Raw genomic sequence first — 24,406 nt, 5'->3', positions numbered from 1 at the left:
GGGGTCCAGAGGGCAAGACTACCCACATATTTTTTACTCTTTGAAAGCAAAGCTGAGAAGATAAATTACCAGTATAAAATACTGGTTCTATCTTGTGCACGGAAATTCTTAAAATGTTGTAATAATATGCACTGGCAGGAATAGATGTTATCAAAATTATTTTCCTAAGTGGATCATTAATTATTGATTGGCCTCTTCTGAAAGCACTTTGCCTAGGTTAATTTAACATTCTTAATATAGCCACTTCCATCACAACCATCATGTGGGACAATGAAATCACAGTTATCATAATTATCATAACTTAATTAGCAAGTATTAATTATAGTTCTGCTATGTACCCTCAGTAGGCCAGTATCAACTGATTAGGCAAAAGAATAAAAATTATCCAAATCCCTACCCATAAAATGCTCTCCTCTCCTTAAGCTTCATTAAAGAAGCCAACATGGTCATCTCATTTACTATTTTATCCCAGGCATCAGGAACATTGTAGCTTCTTGGAAAAATTATATCTTTAACAAATATAAATGAATGAATGTATGCATTAATAAAAGTCTTTTTCATAGGAACTTTGATTCAGTTGGGATTCCCCAAGCTGTAGAACAGATACAGACCATGCCTGAGATACAGGTTTTATTAATTATGGAATTATTAATTATGAACATTTTTATTTTGTGTTGCTGATTTAATGAACATAAAGTTTTGTTTTTTAAAAGGAGGTGCTATTATTCCAGCTCAGTCATTCACATGTTTGGCTCCCTAAATAGCCTTGGGCCAGTATTTGAAAGTCTTACAGGCTAACTCATCATGAATTTACCATGAAAATGGTAAATTTTCAAAATGCCATAGTAGAAATAGGTTTCCACAAACTACCACAGAAAATTATGATTACTGCCCATAATGAAAGAAATAATGGGTAGAAAACAAATGAAGAAATATGAAATATTATTGACTTTTTCTTCCTAGTGAAGTCGTCATCATCGGGAAGACAAGATCAGAGTGTGTGTGTGTGTGTGTGTGTATGAATGAATCCCGTTGGAATTGTCAGCATTCGCAGCTATTAACAGATAAGACCTCCATCTAGTCCACAGAACTAAGTTAAAGAAACAGTCCTCTGTGACTAGAGGTCAAGCAGGACAGTCGCAAATGCACCAGATCTGAGGACCAAATTACAAGAATACCTTAGGAACACAACTGCCAATTCGAGATATCAGAAAAAGCACCCCTAGATAAAATCACAAAGACATAACTTCTTCTAAAACATACCAAAAAAATCATAAAACACCCATTTCTTCTGTTACTAGCAGTTTATTAAAGTTAACATAAACTAGAAATGTAGTACAGTGTAAACATCAGCACAAATAATGTTTTACTTATTCATGCTTTATTAATCCATTCATTTATTCAACATATATTTATAGAGGCCTATTATATATCAGGAACTGTGTGAGGGATTAAGGATTCCATGATGATTTTTATGGCTTCTTCCTCCATGTAATGTATTTAATGAGAAGGGTAGTTTATCACATGATCACACACAGAGATGGGAAACTATAATTGCATTAAATGCACAAAAAGAGGTGTGCATGGTGATACAGTAAATTCAGTGGGGACCTGGCTACTCAAGATTATGGCAATCTCAAGGAAGCATTGGAATTAACCCAGCAGAGGGGCATGGAAAGAACATCCAGGCAGAGTGAGAGCATGTGTAAAGGATCTGTAAAGGGAAGGAATTTGGTATGTTCTATGAAGAAAAACAAGGCCTATGGGCTGAGAGCAGAAAGTGAAGTAGGAAGTATTGCAAGATGTTCGGAGAGGTGAGCAGAGAACAAATCATCTGAGGCCTTAAAGGCAATGGTATAGATTTGGGTTTTTATTCTTAAAATAGGGGGAAGTCTTTTCAGAAGTGTTAAGCAAAGGGAAGGGACTAAATGGGGAGGTGTTTTCTTTGGTTGGTTGGTTTGGGGTTTTAATAATCACTCTGACTAGTATATGAAGACAAACATAGCAGGCCTGAGACTGGTACCCTTTGAAAGTCCTGTGTGCAAGGTTGGACTGGTTGGCATCTGGGAATTTGGGTTTCGGGAGAGGTCCCCCCATTCCCTCATTAAAATTGCTCACTGAACCTAAACTGTTTATACAAATGATATGGCTTACTGTGAACACCCGCTTTTCTTCTGTGAATGTGGAATTTTGGTATATGGTAGGCAAGGATGCCTATGAGACCATCTCCCAATAACATCCCTGGGCACTGAGCCTCTAGTGAGCTTTCCTGGTAGACAATATTTCACATGTGTGGTCACAACTCAGTGCTCAAGAAACTGAATGCTTTCTGTGTGATCTACTGAAGTAAGTCTCTTGGAAGCTTGATCCTAGTTTCCTCCAGACATTGCCCCATTTCTTTCTGTTGATTGTGCTTTGTATCCTTTTTAGGAAATAAATCACAGCCATGAGTATGACTACATGATGAGTCATGTAAGTCCTCCTAGTGACTTGCCAAATTTGCAGGTGGTCTTGGGCTCTCCAAAACAAGGTACACATTGAGTTTGAATTCGTAATGTCATGAAAGCACTGTATACATCTCATAGGGTATGAGATCAAGACATGGACCAATCGATGGTATGTGATCACTCTAGGCTCAATATTCAGTACAACTCAGCATGTGGAACTAGATGTCCAAGCAGAAATGATCTTAAGAAAGTATGTAGTCCAGATTCCTCAGTTTTTCAAATGACCTAAGCTTGAGAGAGGTAAAATAACCTTTCTGGAGGAGACAGAGCTAGTACCAGTATAGCAAAACCACATCTCAACTCCCAGTAGTTTCTACCACTTCATTATTTACTGCCTAGCTGGCATCTGTCCTTTCTCAGGAGGTCTCCTGCTTGCATCAGAATGTGCCACATGGTCGCAGATTTCTACCATGCTGCATTTTCAATTAAAACGGCTAAATGGGGTGTCTTAAAAGGATGATTTCCAAGCTGCCAGGACACTAATGCCACAAACTCCATCAGATTTTAAGAGTCAAATGACAATATAAATCATTAGAAAAATGTGTGCCAACCGCAGACAGTGATGTCTCAACCTCTTGGAGTACTGAACACCATCCAGTTGGCTGAGAAAAAACCATGGGGCTTAAAATCATTTTTTGCAATTACCATCCTAGCTAGTTCACAGTTTTTGGCAGATATGCCCCACATGCAAAACCGAACTCAGCTAATTTTCACTCTGCTGATCAACAAATATGAGTTAGTTTCCTCCTCGGAAAAACCACCCAGAGAGTGTTCATGACATGAAATCTGAAGTAGTGCATCAAAAATGAATCCATTTGTTACAGTCTGCCTTTAAATAATGCATATTAAATAGGCCACCCAATATTCATCATAAAAAAGTTCTACTGTGCTAACTAGGATGATGAGTCAAGAGTACCAGTCATAAGAATTATTAGAGTCTGAGAGTCAAATAGAAACACTGAGTCCTTCTGTGAGGCAGAAAACAATTCATGTGTATGCATTTAAAGTTATTTACTATGGGCTTCTCCAAAATCATTACTTGCCAACAGTTAAACTTGAAATACCACACAACATGGTATCAATTTCCTTAAGCAATGAAATACTGACATAACTAAAGGAATAAAAGATCTTTTCTATTAAACTCACATTTTTCAGTCAAGTGTCATTTCTAAGTTGTCATCTTGGGACTATGCAATAGTCCAACTGTTGAATTCCATGTATGAATGTGTGTTTTATGTTATTTCAAAAAACATTCATCTATTATAAATTGAATAAGCCCTCCTACAAAGAGAAGCCTCCCACCAACAAGGGAGAATCCCCACAATGTATTTCAAATTCAGTGCAAGTGATGACTCTGTAGAGGATGAAGAGATGCTCCTAAAATAGAGATCATAAGAGACCTCAGTTATATAGGTGATGCTCCATTCCTTAGTTTGGGGGTGGGTGGACAGGGATTTCAATATTTATTTACTTATTTATTTATGTTTTTAGAGATGGGGCCTTGCTCTATCTCCCAGGTGAGAGTATGATGGTGCAATCACAGCTCACTGCAGCCTCAACCTTCTGGACTCAAGTGATCATCCTGCCTCAGCCTCCCAAGTAGCAGGAATTACAGGTACATGCCACCATGCCTAGCTAATTTTTTTTCATTATTTTACCTTTTTTTTTTTTTTTTAGAGAGGGGATCTTGCTATGTTGCCTAGGCCGCCTTGAACATCTTAAATATTTTATAATTTTAAAAATATTTAACTCTGGCCGGGCATGGTGACTCACGCCTGTAATCCCAGCACTTTGGAAGGCTTAAGAGGTGGATCACAATGTCAGGAGTTCAACACCAGCCTGGTCAAAATGCTGAGACCCCGTCTCTACTAAAAATACAAAAAAAATAGCCGGGTGTGGTGGTGGGTTCCTGTAATCTCAGCTACTTGGGAAGCTGAGGCAGGGAATTGCTTGAACCTGGGAGGCAGAGATTGCAGTGAGCCGACTGGGAGGCGGAGATTGCAATGAGCCTAGATTGTGCCACTGCACTCCAGTCTAGGTGACAGAGCAAGACTCTGGCTCAAAAAATAATAATAATTTAACTCACTGAACATTCTCAATTGGTAGTCCCAGATTCTTGGGCAAGAGTCTCACTTCACCTGGGTGTCTGTAGAGTCAAACTGAATTTTCTTTAGTTGTGAAAAAATGGCTCATTGTATCAGCTGGGTACTTTAAAACCAATTCTACTACACTGAGTTCCCAAAGATGTGGCCAAATCCTCATGACCTTTCCTATCAGATATCCTTTGTCTCTGGAGCAGCTTGAAAGAATGTATAAGCCAAGGGTATTTTCAATCAGTGAAGGCAAAGTGAAAATACCTTCTCATATTAAAGCTGCCAGCTTTCCAAATAGAAAATTGTGTCAGGAAGAGAAAGGTATAAGATCAAGAAAAAGTTAAATTGACCAAGTGTGCTTTAAAATGCTTCATAAGTTTAAAAGCCTTTCTTTCCCTTTCTGATAATTGGGAGGCTGTGCTCACATAACCTTGAGTTTAAATACAGTAGGGCAGTGGCATCTCAAGGGGTTTTTCAGAACTCAGTATCAGCATCAATTGAAAACTTGCTAAAAATACAAATTCCCAGATTCTGTGCCAGGGGTGGGAGGGTAGGCAAAAATGTGGTTTTAAGAAGACCTCCAGGTGATTATAATGCCTCCTCCTTTAAGAACCATGAAGTAGAATTGTTACAAATAAGTGACTTCGTTTGAACACCAGGGTGGGTCCCTGGTAAATGGTGTGACTCTGGGCAAGTTACTTAACTTACGCTTTCATTTCCTCATCTATAAAATGAAGATAATAGCTGGGGTTATTAACTCACTTGAAGACTGGTGATAATATGCATGAAAGTTTGGTAAAATGCTTTACACACACTAAGCATTCTCTACTACGGAAATGACACAGGTTTGCTTTTATTACAGTTTGCTCATCCATGTATTCAATCAGAATTTATTGAGCATTTACCCCATACTACACGATACAATCGCCTGGGGAGTTCTGATGAAATCCCACTGCCTGAGCCCCACACCACACCAAAACCTAAAGTAGGGCCCAAGCTTGGATTTGTTTAACAGCTCTGCAGGAGATTCTAATGGAAGACGTAAATCTGCAAGCAAAAATTACAGCTCAATGTCTGGGGAGTAGAGGCTAGATGTATGCACATGATCCCAGAGAAACTTTTAGCAGGGAGTCGCTTGCCCAGCAAGTTTTCTTTGATGCTTATATATTCCTCCCTGCTTCATTAATCTTAGGAGGCACAAATCATGTTTTTCTAAACTGTCAATGCTTAGCACCATGTCTAACAAATAATAGATGCAGAAGTCTGTCAATGCAACAAGAAGTGAGCTGTATTTCTAGGATTAATCCTCCAACTCCTAGAAATCTCAACACAGTATGTGAGGACAGAACAGTAATTATACAGCTATCATCTCCGTAACAAACTCTCGTAAATGCACTTTTCCCTGAATATATTGCCCAAGCCTCAAGGCTAGACATAATGATTTCACACACCAGTTTCCAGGGGAAAAACTTTTGAATTAATTAAAAGAGACACTTGGGCACACTTCATGCCATTTTTTAATCTCCATTCTCCTGTGATAAATATTGAATAATAGAAATGGACCCAGGCTAACAAGCTGGAGGCAGGACCCTACAGAGGTTAGAGACACTGCAGCAGCTCCAGGGCTTAGAAAAAGAAGAAGGAAACCAGCACCCTACCTTGGCTGTGTCAGTGATGTGTTGCCAAACAATACTCCAAAGAATGCCCATTGGATATGGGCCCTCACTGTTCTTTGACTCATTTAAACAAAAGGTAAAAAGGAACTACCATGTTAGAAGTCAGAGAATAACAACAATTATGACTGACTGGGGGTTTTCTGGTGTCAGGCCCTGTACTAAAGGCTTCTCAGTAAAAATTTCATGTAATTGTGGTAGCCAGCCTCCAAGACGGCTCCCAATGCTCCTTACCTGCTAGTACCAGCCTTATGTATTCCCAGTTACACTGAATCAACATTGACTCATGTGGCCAATAGAAAACCACAGATACAAGAGTCTGTGATTTCTGAGGTTAGATGTCATAACAGATATAAAGGTCTGTGACTTCTGAGGTTAGATGTCATAACAGATATAAGGGTCTATGACTTCTGAGGTTAGATGTCATCACCACTTACTTCCAACATGACCTCTTGGATCGCCTGCCTGGAAAGCCAGCACCATGTCAAGTGGATACTCATATAAACCTGTGGCGAGGCCCACATACAGAGGAATCCATGTGCCAGTCTTGCGACTGGGCCACCTTGAAGTCTATCTTCCCGCTCTCACCAAGCCTTTGGGTCTTCTAGCTGAAGCCCCAGACATCAAAGAACAGAGGAAATCCATTATTCCTGGGCCCTTTTTGAATTCCTGACCCTCAGAATCTATAATTGTTTCATTTGAGAGGGGGTCTCATTCTGTCACACAGGCTGGAGCGCAGTGGCACAATCATGGCTCACTAGAACCTCTGCCTCCCAGGATCAAGCCGTCTTCCTATGTCAGCCTCCCAAGTAGCTGGGACCACAGGAGCATGCCACCATGTTGGCTAATTTTTTTGTATTTTTGATACAGATGGGGTTTCCTCATGTTGCCCAGGCTGAGAGATAATTGTTTTAAAAATTAAGTTGTATAGTGTTTTTTTATGCAGCAAAACACCACTCATACCTAAGAGCTAGATACTTTTTTTTTTTTTTTTGAGAGAAGGAAAGAAAAGAAGGAAAGAAAAAAAAAAGTAAAGGAGAGGAAGAAAGAGGAAGAAAAAGAGGGAGAGTAAATGTAAATATTGCTTTATTTTGAAAATAATTGGGTATTAATAATGGCCAATCAATACCAGGCCTGCTTTACAAGAGCTTCTGAAAGAAGCATTACACACAGAAAGAATCAACCAGTATTAGCCTTTCTAAAAATACACCAAAAAGTAAACAGCACCAACATAAAGAAGAATTTACACCAACGAATGGATAAAACAGCCAGTCAACATCAAATGGCAGTAGAGCTAGATACTTTTATATTTCAGTTGAGGAGAGTTTGACTGATTCAATCATGGAGATACTAAGTGAAGCAATGGGGTTGGGCATCCGGCTTGCCGATCTGAGGTCCTGCCCTCGTTCTGTCCCAACCAGAGAAGCATAAGGTATGGAACCTGTTTCCCATTCTTTTTATTAAGAGAAAGTAATCATTTCATAGGAATCTGTGAAGCACTTTGGTTATCCTCAAGATACTTTGTTCATCCTGCAGGAGACCCACATTCTGCCACGTATTTCAGTCATTCCTCTCTGGATAGATAAGAGGCTTCCTCACAGCACTCCTAAATAGCACACAGGTGGAGATAGCATGTTGTACTGATCCCATGGACTGTGCATCAACCTGCCCGTATTAGCATCTCCACCATTTTTAGGCTTGGTGATCTTGGATAAGTTAACTAAATTTCACAAGCCTCACAGATTTCTCACTATAATACTAGGGCCAATTTTAACACATGTATTTGTCCCACTGCAGTAGAAAAATACTCATGGCTAGGCACAGTGGCTCACATATGTAATCCCAACATTTTGGGAGGCCAAGGTGGGAGAATTGTTTGAGCCCAGGAGTTCAAGACCAGCCTGAGCAATACAGTGAGAACTTATCTCTACAAAAAGTTTAAAAATTAGCCAAGCATGGTGGCATGCACCTGTGGTCCTAGCTACTTAGGAGTCTGAGGTGGGAGGATCACTTGAGCCCAGGAGGTCAAGACCAGCCTGGGCAACATGGTGAACCTTTTTTTCTACAAAAACTACAAAAATTAACCAAGCATGGTGGTGCACACCTATAGTCCCAGCTATTTGGGAGGCAGAGGTGGGAGGACTGCTTGAGCTCAGGAGGTCAAGGCTGCAGTGAGCCGTGATCTCATTATTGTTCTCCAGACTGATAGAGTGAGACTCTGTCTCAGAAAAAAAAAGGAAAAAATATTAATGAAGTACTTAGCACATTGCCCAGCACATAGTGAATGTTCAATAAATGTTACCCATTTGTAATATTATCATCAAGTATGTGTTGAAAAACACCCATCATGTTAAATGGCCAATCAGAAGTTCTTCTCTTAGGCTTTCCTCATGTCAGAAAGACATGAAATAAGAGCAGTTCTTCAGAATGACAAGATCACTATGGAGGCACTGAAATTTTCAGCTGCCAGGCTAGCCAAGTGGCTAAAGCCTTGGCCATGGCTCCTGCTAGAGTCCAGCCTGTCCTGCTGGGGTGATGAGAGGATCTGGGAAGGCTGCCACATCATTCCACTGGGCAGTGGATCATGCATAGACAGTAATTTGGCTCTTTCCTACAAGAACAAGCAAAGAGGATCTCTCTCATCCTTGTGGTATTAACAGGGGTGTAGAGGCAGATTTGCTTCCTCCTGTCTCTGAATCCCATTACATCCTTATCATTTTGTCAGTGCAGACAAAGCTCCTTAGCTCTAGCCAGTGTTCACTCCATTGCCTTCCTTTGGGGTTCACGCTCTGCTGGTCCTGGGGCTAAGAAGCTGCCACGAGTCTTACTGTTCCCTCAGGGGATTAGATTCCCACCTTCCCTTGAACTTAGCTTTATGACTCCTCCCTTTTTTCCCCTTAAACACGAGAAGGATTTCTGTGTAAAATTCTGTTTGGGGTCCAAAATATTTTATAACCTTTCATTTCTGGGTAAGACCAAGAAAAGGGAAATTAAGAGAAAGACCAGCCACATTCGCCCATCTCAAAATAAGCACAAATTTCTAGACTTACAAGGTGGTGGGTTAGGTTTCTGGGGAGATATAAAAAGGAATCAAGATGCAAAGCTTGCCCTCAAGTGACACCCCTAAGTCCAATGGGGAAGATTAAAAAACAATATTAATCACTACAGTATAAAGTGCCATGATGGACGGCATGAGTAGCAGGGAGAGGGTCCAGGAGACCAGAGGAGAGAAAATGACAAAAGATAGGAACACAGGGAAGGCCTTCCAGAGCAGTCAGCCTCAGATGTGGGCCCTGAGGACAGGTGATCCTGACCCTAGGAGGTGGGGAAGGGCAGGGAACGTACTCCAGGCAGAAGGCATGGGAGGCAGGGAGCCAGGAAAGCATAAGGCAGCTATGGGAATGCTACGGATTTGTGTTCTTCTTACAGTTTAGAGACATTTTGTAAATAAGCAGGAACAGGAATACAAAAATTAAAGTAGTATAGTAGATAACATGCTGGCAAAGTTTAGCAATAAAAACTTTCAAGAAAGAGAAAACTAAAGGTTAATTTGCACATTATAGAGCAAATCAGTGACATGTGGACTTCATGACTAAGAGTAAGTAACATATTCATTTCTCAGTGATCATGAACCTAAAATCCCTAAGAGATTAGTGATGTATGTTTTCAAAGGAAGCCAGGCCGAGTGAAATGGTGGATTACTCTTCCCAACATGATAGGTAAGTTTCCTTCACTGAAAAATCTTTTGCTTGAACCATGAACTATCAAATCGAACACTTTCCAACTATTTGTTTTCCTGGTCTACTTTTACAAAGTTTTACCTAAAGTGAGAGGACACACATTACACGACGTAAGTCAGGTCTGTTACTTACCAGCAGAGTCATTTCATTGATATTCAAGAACCAATATGTATTCGCCAGACTGATTTCAAAGTAGAGTAAGTGTGTATCAGAGGTGAACATGATTATCGATAGGTCTATGGGTGTGTGCATCTTTGCGTGTTTTTCTATCCTCTGGCCCAAACTTAGAAAGCTCCTGCACAAAGTAAGCTCTCAAACAGAATTTCTGTGAATCAGAGTCCCCTTCTTTTTCTCCTAATTATAACCAACAAGCTAAATTAAAAAGAAAATCCAGACAGCATCATAAGCCATTAACTAATCTCAAATGGTGGGTATTGAAATAGGAAATAATCTCTGGTCAGTATTTGTGTCCTCCCAAGTCCGACAGACTCTCTGCATACAACACAAAACTGGAAGACATGGCCCTGTGCCAGGCTTCCTTAGCAGGCTTACCATATACCACATGCTTGGCCACTTGGGATCATTGAAATAGGTAGACTGGGCACGACTGAAGTCATAATCCCTCTTTGTCCGCTTTTTAACCACTTGCTGTTGGATCCATTCCACCTGCCAAGAAGGATATTTGGTGAGTATCCATGTTCCATCAGGGTTAGCACAACGTAAATGACAGTCTGAGGCATTTCCCATCTTAAGTCAATGCTATTTAAGTCACAGGTTTCATTGTGGCAACTAAAATCTCTAAGTTCTCAGAGATTCCTTAGAAACCCAGGGGTTTTTTATTTGTTTAATGTAAGTAGGTGTTTTAGTTTTTTATATGCAGATTATTTATATCTCTCCACAATAAGCTAACTTTTTAGCTTTCTCAGAAATCCTATTTTACTTCCAATTCACTACAAATTAGTAATGTTCATCTTTAGGGTAATTTTTCATCCTTACTTTATACTAAGGGCTAGCCAACTTTTTCTATAGAGATTCAAATAATAAACATTTTGGGCTTTGCAGGTCACATGATCTCTGATGCAATCACTCATTCTGCCATTACAGCACCGTAGATGATACGTAAATGAATGGGTGTGACTATGTTCCAATAAAACTTTATATACAAAACCAGGCTGGATTTTGTTCCGCATGCCACAGTTTATAATTCCTGACTTAGAGTATGCAATAATTTTTTAAAACATTCTGGGATCAAAATGCTCCAGGATCACAAATTTTTTAAAATGGCTTTCTACAACACAGTGTGGTAGAAAAGCACTGTTTGGAGAATTAGAAAAACCAAAGGCCTATCCTAAAACTGGCACAAAACTGGAGAAGCCACTCAATTTCCTGAGCCATAGGCTCCCCAACAGCTCTAAAATTCAAACACGCTAGATTTGAAAAAAGTCTTAACATTTAGTTATAAGCTTGTTTACACAAAGTAACCAGAAACTTTAAGTCTAATGCAGAATTTATAACCTAGTGGTAGGGGTATGTATGGGAACACTTTCTTTAAAACAGATTATCCTTAAAGCAACACAGAAATACACATGTTCCAGTTTTAGTGGGATGTCTCACATGCAGAATCAGTGTTGGTGACATTCTTCAATTTGTTCCTAAATACTCCTTTGATAGCTAACTTAGTCATAATGCTCTGAAATATTTTGTTCCACCATTTATCCCTCCTCTCTACAAAGGAATTAAAAAATGAGTGGGGAGGAAGGGAACTTTGTGGTCCACTGCTGGAATTCCATATCCAGCCAGTAAAGATTTTAAAACCTCTTTCACCTCCTCAATTAAAAGATTACTGGAGGAGAATGGCATCCTTCTTAATCAAAGTAAAACAGCAAGGATGGGCATGCATGTACATTTTTTATTTCCAGGAAACATTTTAACCCCTTCATTTCAAAAAAAAATCTAAGGAATGAGGTTCATTCACTCATTTATTCATTCAACAAACATTAAGTGCTAGGTACTGTGTTAGAAATATAAAGATTATAAGAATTAAGAATTACTTCAAAGTAAGAACCTTTGAAGGACTTACACTTTACCAAAAAAATGTAACAAGTATTCCACAATTCTCCACTTCATAAAAATTACATTATATCCATAAATGACATCTGACACAGACCCTATCATTGTATTACTCAGACTATTTATATTACTGTCTATAAGTCTTATCCCAATAAAGTTAACTAGTTCATATTTGCATGTTTGGCAAAAGAAGACTGCTTACTTAGACAACTCTTTTCAAAACTAATCCTCTATTGGCAGTGACTTTCCTAAGGAAACATTCATAAATTCCAGACTGCAAACCTATATGTGTGCATAAACCAGAAAGTATCACGTCTTCCCCAGTGTGGACTCAATAAAGAGACTCCTAGACATCAGGACAGTCTATCCTAGGGTAGGGGTGAATAACTGTTCCTTAGAAAGACTCTATAAATATTCACTTCTCCCTGTGCACATATTCAAATAGACAAATGAAATAAGTATGTGAGAAAACCAAATGACAGCCATTTTCCTAGATGAACTATAGGTACTAAAATAGAAGAAAATATCTTACCCAACAGTATCCCTTCTATAATTTTACCAAACAAAATGCTTAGTTACAGGACTTGGTGGCTAGAGGGTGACACAGCAACTTGGCAGCTAGGTTTGACTACAAGTCACTCTGCCTGATCACAGGGCTGCAATACTCAAGAAAAGTTCAGGGGTTTTTTTTTAGTGTCAAATACCATGTATTTTGCCTTGGTGCCTTACGGGTATGAATATATAGCCCTGTATTTTTTGGAAAGTGGGAAAAGCACCTCTTGGATCGGAAGGCTTCTATGACTGGAAAGACCATATTTATATTTTTAAGCTATTATCCATATGTCTATCCTTGAGCTCTTTAAGGAAAAAGCCAGAGGTAATGCATTATACAGACTTTATTTCTTGCCAAGAAGCCTCATGCAAAGAAAACACACTTTAACATTCATTTTCATAAAACTATGGTCAGCCTAGAAGGGAATTATTGTGTGCTTTGCCTCACTGGCTTAACTTTTAAAAGTTCTATTTCCAATACATTAAGGAACTACAGTTAATCCAGAGCATAAAAGCTATAGGACCTTTCAAATCGTCAGTCCATCCTTCGTTAACTTAAGCATACATATGCTACATGGTTTCATGGACACACTCTCCCTCTACTCACAGTGATCACTTGTAAACATTGTGCATTTGCTGCTTAAGAACCTTCATCTGAAAATGTCCTCCTTCATAAGATCCAAAACACATTAACTGACAATTATGGGAAGACTGCCCTCATAATGTCAGCTGAACTTGTATCTCATTATTTTGGAATTTACCAGCTTTCTGATACTACATGTGAGGACAACAACAGGAGGGAAAAAAAATGTAATCATATAAATATAAATTATATAAGTTATTACATAAATATAAGTGGAAATAAATTATGCTGTTGCTTTAAAAATGCATCCTGCAGTGACAGGAGATCAGCCCTTTAGATATTAAAAACTATCATGCTAATAATTAAAACATATACTAGTACCAAATGTCTACAGATATACCAATGAAATAGCATAGAAAGTCAAGAAATTGCCCCAAAACATGTAAGAATAGAGTATATGATAATGGTATTATCCTAAATCAGTAGAGAAAAAACAAATTGCTTCATAAATGTTTTAGAATATGTTGGTTGGAACAATAACCAACTGGAAAAAATGAAGTTGAAGCCATTTCTCATGTCTTAGATCAGAATCAATTTCAAATGAATCAAATATTTAAATGTAAAGGTACCATAAGAAATATGAGAGATGTTTAAAACTAATCTCAGAGTGAAAGATTGTATTAAGTATCATACAAGTCAAAGAGATGATTTAGAAAAATTGACTAATTTAACGACATAAAAACAATGTAAACGACATGGCCAAAAAAAAAAAAAAATCACAGGGAAGGTAAATGACAAACTGGGCAAAAGTGTGTATGTAGCTCCTACCGTGAACAAAAGACTATCTTCCTAATATATAGTTTCAACAATTAATAAGAGAACAATTCACTAGGAAAAGTAGCAAAAAACAGGCGTAGCAAAACCTCTGGAAAGGTAAATCAGGTTCTTTTTTTTTTTTCTAAGATGGAGTTTCACTCTTGTTACCCAGGCTGGAGTGCAATGGCATGATCTCGGCTCACCGCAACCTCCAACTCCTGGGTTCAACCAATTCTTCTGCCTCAGCCTCCCGAGTAGTTGGGGCTACATGCGCGTGCCACCATGCCAAGCTAATTTTTGTATTTTTAGTAGAGACAGCATTTCACCATGTTGACCAGGATGGTCTCAATCTCTTGATCTCGTGATCCACCTGCCTCGGCCTCCCAAAGTGCTGGGATTATAGGTGTGAGCCACCGCACCTGGCCTAAATCAGGTTCTTAAACATACAAAATACACTTAGCCTCATGCATATTCAGACAAAAGCAAATAAAACTAAACTGAGATACCAGTTTTTACCTTTCAGACACAAACAATCTAAAGGTTGATAACACACTGCTGGGGGGGCATGGGAAAAGGCTCATTCTCACATAATAGTGAGGGGAATGGAAATGTGTACAACTCTATGAAGGGTAATTGGACAATTCCTTAACAAAGGACAAAAGAAGTAATTCTTATTTTAGGAGTTTATTCTTCCTATTTACACATATGAATGTGTGAGGTTATTTACTAAAACACTGCCAGTAAGAACTAAAAATTGTAAACTTAAATAAATAACATATCTGTACGATGGAGTAAAGTAAAATACAACCATAAAAGAAAATGAAATGGTCTTAATGTACAGAGAACCATCTCCATGATACAGTTAAAGTGGAAAAAAAATAGTTACAAATGGTTTAAAGGGATACTACATTTTTGGCAACTTTCTAAATCTGATAAACTGGTTGCTTTCTGGGGAGAAAACTAGTTACTGGATATAGGGATAAGAGGGAGACCTTTTACTGCATGTCCTTTTAAATCTTGTTACTTTGGAACCATGGGAATATATTACCTATACAAACTATCATACACTCAAAGAACAATTTCAAATATGACTTAGGCTGGGCCCAGTAGCTCACACCTATAATCTCAGCACTTTGAGAGGCTGAGGCAGGAGGATGGTTTATGCCCATGAGTTCAAGACCAGCCCAGACAATACAGCAAGACACCCACTTTTGCAAAAAAAAAAATGTTTAAAAAATAGCCAGGTATGGGGACATGGGCCTGTAGTCGCAGCTACTCAGGAAGCTGAGGTGGAAAGATCACTTGAGCTCAGGAGTCTGAGGCTGCAGTGAGTCATAATCAAGCAACTGCCCTCCTGCCTGGGTGGTGAAGCAAGACCCTGTTGCTAAGAAAAGACTAAATGTCTAAATCACAACATATTTCTTTAAAAGGCAGTTAATGAGAAATAATGGTACATAAAAGTGCCTTAGGTGATTTTATGTTATATTCCAAAATGACTTAAATATCGAGGAAAGTTGGGTAAAGTAAGAAAAACAAGTTGGAATTAGAAGAGCTCAGTTATTACCTTAGATTAGCTACCAGTCACCTATTTGATCTTGCAAAAATCTCTGTGGGCCTCTTTCATCTGTAAAATGAGGAAAGGCAGACTAAATGTACCCTCTACTCTCTTTCTTCCAGCTTTGAAATTTTATCTGAGAGTTTAATTCTCTGGTTTGACTAGGAATAAACATTTTGTTAAAAACAAGATGGCCAGGCGCGGTGGCTCAAGCCTGTAATCCCAGCACCTTGGGAGGCCCAGGCGGGTGGATCACGAGGTCAAGAGATCAAGACCATCCTAGTCAACATGGTGAAACTCTGTCTTTACTAAAAACACACAAAAAAAATTAGCTGGGATGGTGGCACGTGCCTGTAATCCCAGCTACTCAGGAGGCTGAGGCAGGAGAATTGCCTGAACCCAGGAGGCGGAGGTTGCGGTGAGCCGAGATCGCGCCATTGCACTCCAGCCTGGGTAACAAGAGCGAAACTCCGTCTCAAAAAAACCAAACAAACAAAAAAACCCAAGACATTTGAGGTTGATATTCTGGTTGATAAATGATCTTAAGTCATTCTGTGAAGATATGAGATTAATATGCAGAAAGGAGTGTAGTAAATTATATATTATTCTATGATTTGAATAAAACAGTTGCCAGGAAATAAAATAGGTGGCATTCCATGTTTTGTATCTTTTTTGAACTAATTAGCTTTGACTGATTTAAGGAAAAGAACATAAAAATACTTCCCCTCTATTTTTTTCTCTGACTTTAAAAACAAAATAGAGCATCTTGGGGTTTTTTTTAAGTATGAGGTAGGTGGATAATGGACATACATGTTTTCGCTATGAAAAACAAGGGCTAAAAAAAACGTTTTAGTACTGACATGCTGTTCCAAGAAGCTCTCAAGCCAAAGGCAACATACCCTAGAAATTTTCTAAAACTCTGATTAAAGCATCAAAGTTAACCAGTGAGAAAAAAATCAGAGAATCTAGTAAAATTATTTGTTAGACAAGGGTACTCCATACTTTCCATTTTGTTCCACCTAATAACTTACCATTAATGAGTTTTTAAATATTGGTGTTATTTTGTCACCTTTTTAAAGAAAAAAATTATCAAGATTGTTTAAATTCTGTTTATTTCATATAGCTACTTGTGAACCAAATAAAGCCTTGCTTTTTATGCGATAGAGAATTTTAATTTGATTTGTTTGAAACAGGTATTTTGAATCTTATTTGATGACTGCAAACATCAGATGCTTACATTAAAGAACACATCTGGTCATGAATGTGAAGAATCATATAATTTTTGAAAGGTTGTTCAGAGGGAAGTTGTGAAATAAACACTGCATGTACATTCAGAACAGTGTTACAGAAGAAAATACAGGCCCAACTGAAAAACCTGACTCTGCTGTAAAACTTCATATTTAGTCAGCTTTCTCTAAGGAAGCCCAGTTTTTGGAAATGTATGTTATTAATTTAATCTTGCTACATTTTGTTTATAGAAAAACTCATAGTGTTATTGTTCTAATTATATTACTCATTTTCAAAGAATTAACATCATATTTCTCCCCTTAAACTATTCCCGTACTATGTACCTACTTCTAAAAGTTTGATTTTCTAAAATTTGTTGATTGTTTCTTTTCCCCGGTTTTGAAAGAGGAAATGTGAATGTGAAAAAGAAATGGTTATATCCAATCAAAGCAGTAAAATATGCTTTCCACCCTCAACACCCTTTCATTTATTTTTGTTCACACTAAAAATACTTATTGAGTAGCCCCTACATGGGAGGCACTCTCCAGATACTACAGAATGGCAGTGAACAAAACAACCAGTTGACTTTCATAGTTATTGATGAAAAAGTTAAATTATGCAAAAAGTAAATAATGTAAGGAGGTAGAAAGTGATTATGGAGGAAGGAGCTATTTTAAGTAAGGTGGTCAAGAAAGGCCTCTTTGAAAGGTGTGATATTTTAATAGAATCTTGAATAATGAGAAACCAGCTGTGCAAATTTCTTAAAGAAGATATTACTGGCAATGTGACCACATGGGCTAATGCAAACGCTGTCTAGAATGACTGTGTACCGTTGTATTTTTGTTTACAGTTTATCCATGAGCCACAGATGCCTATTGCAATCCCTTAGGCCTACCAGTGTTGCGTCCGCCCTAGAGTGGACAGACAAAGAAGCTCACTCAGAACATGGAAGCATATCCCCAGCCATCTTGGTCCACCAACAGTGGGCTCCTGACTACCTGGAATGTGATCTAGAAGGGGGAAACAGGTTCAGGATGAACTTGTCCCCACAACTCCACCAACTTCTCAGCTAATGGTGATAAACTCAGCTAAAAGAAAGAATAAGCAAGACCCTCTAAAGCATGGGGCCGTAGGCAAAAACCCTCTTGCCCAAATGGGGAAGTGGTACCCTTGTGATGCTAGCCAGCATGAACTGGCTTTATTTTAGAGGGCTTTGATGAACATTCTGTCTTTTCAATTAAATTATGGAGTAAAAAAAATCACAGATTCAATCAGTGCTGCCATCTAAACAGCAGAGAAATTATAAAATAATGTCTATAATAAAAAGTGTCCCAAGTAAGAAACATTCAAACAAAGTATAATATTCAATTTAGTGCAGCACCCGATGTAGAACATTGTACTAGGAATCAGAAAACATAGTGACTTAATCCTTTGATCTTGAATATTACCACCTCTAAAACTCTATGAAAAAAGAAATCGTATCAGTTGTTGGGTGAATCTTGCAAAATAATTTAACATTAAATTAGTTTTCATAAGAGCAAAGTAATTCTTTCTGGAGCTACTAATATATCTAAAACCTTCCTGTGTGTGATCTTTACACCTACCATAGCTGCATGATGCCCTCTGTGCCCAGAGCTGGGCTAGACTCTACCACAGTTGGGCAGTGTAGAAGAAACTTGGAAAACATACTACTCACGTTCTTGGTAGAGTGCTACCAATCACTAGTCTGCCCACTTTGGCAAATCACATAAATTCTTTGTATTCTATATTCCCATGTATGAAATGGAATTGCCTGTATTGTTAGGAGGGTCAGACTTACAATGTGCTTCACAAATGCAAGCTCCCATGGTACTGAGCAATTTGTGTTTTAATTCATGTTTCCACCACTGGCTTGGGGGAAGAAACGAGGTTTTAGTATCCCTAGTACCAAAGGCAATGCTTAGAAATAGGCCAACAGGCCCTCAAGAAATAGGTATGATGAATAGATATTTTTACATTGTAAATACATTTCTAGGTAGGGATGTCTAAATTTTTTCCTTATTAAAGGAAAAAAATAGGAAATTTTAAATAGAAGAAAGTGAAAAAAAAAGGAGCCAAAAATCTAGACTTAATCATATCAAGTTATAAAATGTTTTGTATTTCAACAACAAATAGCACAAGGATAATTACATTACTAGCAATGAAAAACATGTAAAAATACTAATGAAGGATATGTTCTTTCTTTATATAATTCTATGTTTTTAATGTTTCATTGATTCCCTTCTCTGTTTGACACCCACTTGAAACCCACTCTTGGCTGGGCATGGTGGCTCAAGCCTGTAATTCCAGCACTTTGGGAGGCCAAGGTGGGTGGATCACCTGAGGTCAGGAGTTTGAGATCAGCCTGGCCAACATGGCAAAAACTCATCTCTACTAAAAATATAAAAAATTAGCTGGGCGTGATGGCATGAACCTGTAATCCCAGCTACTTGGGAGGATGAGGCAGGAGAATTGCTTGAACTGAGGAGGCAAAGGTTGCACTGACCGGAGGTCACTCCACTGCACTCCAGCCTGGGATACAGAGCAAAACTCTATCTTAAAAAATAAATAAATAAATAAATAAATAAAAGGCTGGGCACAGTGGCTCACTCCTGTAATACCAACACTTTGGGAGGCCGAGGTGGGCGGATCACAAAGTCAGGAGATCAAGACCATCCTGGCTAACATGGTGAAACCCTGTATCTACTAAAAATACAAAAATTTGCCAGATGTGGTGGTGCACGCCTGTAGTCTCATCTACTCAGGAGGCTGAGGCAGCAGAATCACCTGAACCCAAGAAGCAGAGGCTATAGTGAGCCGAGATCGCACCACTGCACTCCAGCCTGAGTGACAGAGCGAGACTCCATCTCAAAAAAAAAAAAAAAGAAATTCACTCTTGTACATATTTTTATCTTATGCCACTTCACTCCAGCTTGGGGAGGAGGAGGAAGAGGAGGAAGAGGAAGGAGCGCATGAGGAGGAGAAGGAGGAGGAAGAGGAGAAGGAGAAGAAGGAGGAGGAAAAGAAGGAGGAGAAGGAGGACAAGAAGGAGGAGGAGGAAGAGGAGAAGGAGGAGGAAGAGGAGAAGGAAGAGGAAGAAGAAAAGAAGGAGGAGGAGGAGGAGGAGGAAGGAGGAAGGACGAGGAGGAGGAGGAGGAGGAGGAAAAGAAGCCCACTCCTGTACATACTTTTATCTTTTGAGATGGAGCCATTTCCTCCATCTTACCAGGTAAGACTGGGAAATGGTTCCATCTGAAGAGACAAAAATCTCAGAATGAAAACAGTGGGTACAATTAAAATGGATAAACGCAGAAGAAAAAGTAGGTGCTGACACAGGTCAAGAACCTGGAATACGAGGGGGTGGGCGGATGAAGAGCATCATGAAGAAGAGTTAATGGATGCTGGGCATAATACCAAGGTGAAAGGATGGTCTGTGTGGGAAACCACCATGGACAGCTCACATTTGCCTACCTTAAGAGAACTGCACATCCTGCACAAATACCCCTGAACTTAAAATAAGCATAAGATTTTTTTGATTACATGTATGTTTATTCATCCACCCATTAAAAATCATTTTGGTTTATTCTAATTTTGGCAATGATAAATAAAGCAGTTATAAACAAACACATGAATCTGGAAGTAGATATGAGCAGTTGTTTCATAAACTGCAAAGACCTAGGGTTGAGTAAAGTCAATGAAACCTATGGTGTTAAGTGATACATTCTCCTGGACTAATAAAAGACATTAACATTTTAACTGTCAACACCTAGGCCATAATCACAGCACAAAGCAAAAGACATCTGAATTTAAAAGCACTTACGTAGGGGAAAATTTAAAGAGCACAGAAATGACTGTCATCCAACTCTTGTAGCCAAGTAGGAAAAGGTACCAAACTGATAAATTAGGGCATTTTTCTTTAACGTTTAAATATTAAATATGATTAAACATTTGAATTTTAATATTTTGATATTAAATATTAATGTTTAATTAAATATATTAATATTATAACCTAACAACATAAATATTGAATAAAGTATTTAATATTTTAAACATTTAAATTTCAGACTGCCCATCTTGGCTGCTAGTAATAAATACCTATAAACAATTGTTTTTTCACAACTTGTAAGAACAATTTTTTTTTTTACTTTATCTTTCCAGGAAAGATAATTTAAAAGACTTCATGCTTATTTTTCCACTGATGTTGTCATTCCCAAAACTTGCTTAAAATTTCTCAAAGGCAAGACACTTATTTTATATTTGTCTCAAATAAATTTGTTCTTTGGGACAAGATTGATTTGTCCTCTGGGGATTAAAAAAGAATAGCTCCCTTATTCCTAGTCATGCCAAAGTGCTTTACAGAGGGTAAAAAGAACTTAATCTATGTAAAAAGAGAAAGAAAAAGGGAAAAGAAAGAAAGGGGTGTGTGTGTGTGTGTGTGTGTGTGTGTGTGTGTGGTGTGTGTTTGTGTGGGGGGTGTGTGTGTGTGTGGTGTGTGTTTGTGTGGGGGGTGTGTGTGTGGTATGTGTGTGTGTGTGTGGCTCGTGTGTGTGATGTCCGTGTACATATACCCAACATTAAGTAAGGGGATTGGGATATTAACAGGGAAAGCCAGGGAAGAGAACTCATTAAACACTTGTTGAATGAAAAGATTATTATCCCCAAACCTTCCTTTTTCTAACTTGCATTTCAGGTTCTTACATTTTAAACTTAGGACAACTCATTTAAGCAACAAGAGAAAATCTGAAAACAATTGTGACTGCTCATGTATTAAAAGGAAACAAATTCTAAAGTCCCTAAAACAAATTCTACTGTCTAAGTGCCATCTAGGGTTAAATTCACACCATTTGAGTAAACACAGGCTTAATTCAGAGAGTGAACTGGGATAACACATAATTCCCTCCAGCTTCACTCTAGGATCAAAATCCTCACTGCATTAAAAACACAGTGACATGACTTCATTCTTCATTTATTTGTCTTTTGAATAATCATCCTCTAAGCAGTTTGAAAGCCAAGGCAATGTAATTAATAAAATCTATTAAACATTTAAAGTAAATATATGTTACATCTCACTCTGTTCTTAGTATCACTTAAGTCTTAGATATCTGCAAGAATGACAATTTTACCTTAAAACAAATCATTAATCACTTAAGGGGTATGACCAATCCCACAAGTCTGTGCATAAATCATTTCAGATATTCCCAGATCTGTATTTGCAAAAATTGGATGCCCTCAAGTTGTATATCAAGTGAATACAAAAAGGAGCTTTATTTTGCACAGAGTAGAGAAATTGTTCAATTCAGCTGAGATTAGTATAAAAAAAGAGGCAAATGCTGGCAAAGGAAAGGGCAGTCATTCTCATTATTTCTCCAAGCAGAGGATATAGGGTGATCTGCTAAATATCAAAAAGTATGTCAGCATCTTGCTTCTCAATATGACATGCCACTTAATTCCATAGCTCATAAGCAATGGTCATGAACGCTATATTCCTATGGAGAGAAATATTCTTCCCTTGTGACTAAATCGGCTCCATTGCACATATTGTCTTCTCCTAGCTATTTAAATACAAATGGCAATGCCTATTGTTTCTAAATTTCCATGGCTCCTACTGTTATAGTTTTGATCACAGTGGGAAAATGGAAGGATGGGGAATGGTTTGAGCGGGTAAGCTCAGACAGAGCTGGGTACCAGGAGTTTTCACTTCATCCATTTTGTGCTTTCTCTTTTTAAATAAGAAGCATTCTCAATATTCCGGGAGCTTCAGTTTTTTGTTTTTTAAATCTTTCCAGTATCTTTCAATATCTTCATTGTCAGGATTTAAAATCTATGACCAATTGTTGTGTTGGCAAGCTCTAACTTTTCGAATCAAAGGGAGATGGGTAAAAATTAGTCTTTCCTTTCTGTTGTTAGAAGATAAATATGCAACTTTTAGGGAAATGTGTGAAGTCTACATAAGTGTACTCTGTCCCCTTGAGGTTAACTTATGTTTTTAAATCCTAAAATGAGTTCAAAATACATAAATAAATAAACAGCATGAAGTCGCTGGTGAGGAGGAGTGTGAATGAAGACCCCCCCACGTGGGCCCCCCACACAACTGAGAGAAATGATAAGGGTCTTGGGGGAAGGTCTCTGACTTGCGTTTTTATTATATCTTTCTTTTTCTTAAATTCTAACCTTATACTTGGCAGAAAGGGCAGGGGTGTTCTGCAAGCAAAAACGCTGGAGTTGTGGCAGCTCTTAAACACTATCATCACCCTCTGAAATATTTAGCAAACAGCTACTTTGGTCAGGGTGGGGGAAGAGCATGCCTTTCAGCCTCAGGGAAAAATGCTGTCCAAAATCCCTGAGCAAAGGGAAAGGGATTGGCATTTTCTCCCCTAAATCCAGTTGCCTGAGGGAAACTGAATGTTTTCTCAATTTGAGTGCTATTCCCTCACCTCAGAAACCACTGTCAGGGCTTCCGGCGAGGTGGTACTTGACAAAACCTGCAGGTCATAGCACATAAAAATCTGGAAGAGGGCCTGATGAATGAGCGCACTGGCTGGAGCTCCCGTCAGCCCTACAGGAAGGCAAGCAGCGCCCCAGCTCCCAGCCTCCCGGCATTCTCCATGCGTGTCGCCGAGAGGAGTGCCAAGTCACTTCACTGGACCTCCCTCACCCTGTACACGTAATCCATGCCCACCACAGTCAATTACAGGAGCCCTGGAGCTGAAGCTCAGGGAAGGAGAGAGAAAACACATTTTCATCACTGTCATCAATCCTGACACTTTCTCAGTCTGAAGACCCAGAAACAGCGTATCTCCCCCACCAAGCTTCCTCCTTTCATGCTGTGTGTTTTGGATGGCTCACTCTAGAGTCTGTTGTGTCAATGTTCACAGAAATATGATGTGTTTACTGGACCCGAGGGGGTGCCTATCAGCAGTTCTCTCTATCCACTCCTCGGTCCCCCACCTCCAAAACGGTTCCACCTTGGCACATTTGGGCCCTCAACACTAAAATGAGAGCTGACCTTGACCACAGTTCTCAACAACCCTACCGAGCACTGGTGACTTGAAGAAGGGCTGTCAAATTTCTAGTACCTGCGTTACTCTTTAAAGATTTTGTTCAGTACAATATTAAACATTTAGCAGCTCAGTATCAGAGAGCAGAAAAGCAGAGGATAAAGACTGAGACTATTGGCTAGAGAGAGGCTGAGGATTCTAACTAGATTTCCTGGAGATTCAGGAGGCCAAAGCCGGGTCTCCAAGTTTCTCTAGTCCCCATGGTGGCTACGCTAGTGCCTTCTCCAGAGTAGGTGCTCTGGAACATTTACAGAATGAATGACTGTATTCACTGCTCTTTTAGTAAAAGAATAACTGGTAGTTCCGTTGTTTTGCAGGGCCTAAATACCTAGGAGAAAGCAGAAAAGCAAGCTCTAGTTGAAGAGTTCTCAGTCTGGAAAGAGGAAGAAAATAATCCTATGTCATTTACAATTAGGAGCATCTGGTCTTAGGTTCATGACAGACCAATGAAGTTTTGTCACACAGCCAAGGCATAAATAACGTAGGTGGTGATGGTTGTTTTTCGGGGACTCTG

General features: G+C 38.8%; 1 protein-coding gene across 6 annotated transcripts in view; it reads right to left on the bottom strand.

The window, feature by feature from the left end:
• The window catches only part of PCSK5 (proprotein convertase subtilisin/kexin type 5), a 470,824-nt gene that overhangs the window by 365,768 nt on the left and 80,650 nt on the right, over positions 1-24,406 (bottom strand). For all 6 annotated transcript variants that reach the window (XM_078366047.1, XM_078366050.1, XM_054254455.2 and 3 more), the window contains exon 3: positions 10,566-10,679. In XM_078366047.1, coding sequence (XP_078222173.1) covers positions 10,566-10,679 — 114 coding nt within the window. The remainder of the gene's footprint in view (positions 1-10,565; positions 10,680-24,406) is intronic.

Source organism: Callithrix jacchus, chromosome 1 (assembly GCF_049354715.1).
Source record: "Callithrix jacchus isolate 240 chromosome 1, calJac240_pri, whole genome shotgun sequence".
Lineage (NCBI taxonomy): Eukaryota > Metazoa > Chordata > Mammalia > Primates > Cebidae > Callithrix > Callithrix jacchus.
Note: the sequence above shows the minus strand (reverse complement) of the source record. Positions and strands in the feature narration are given on the sequence as shown.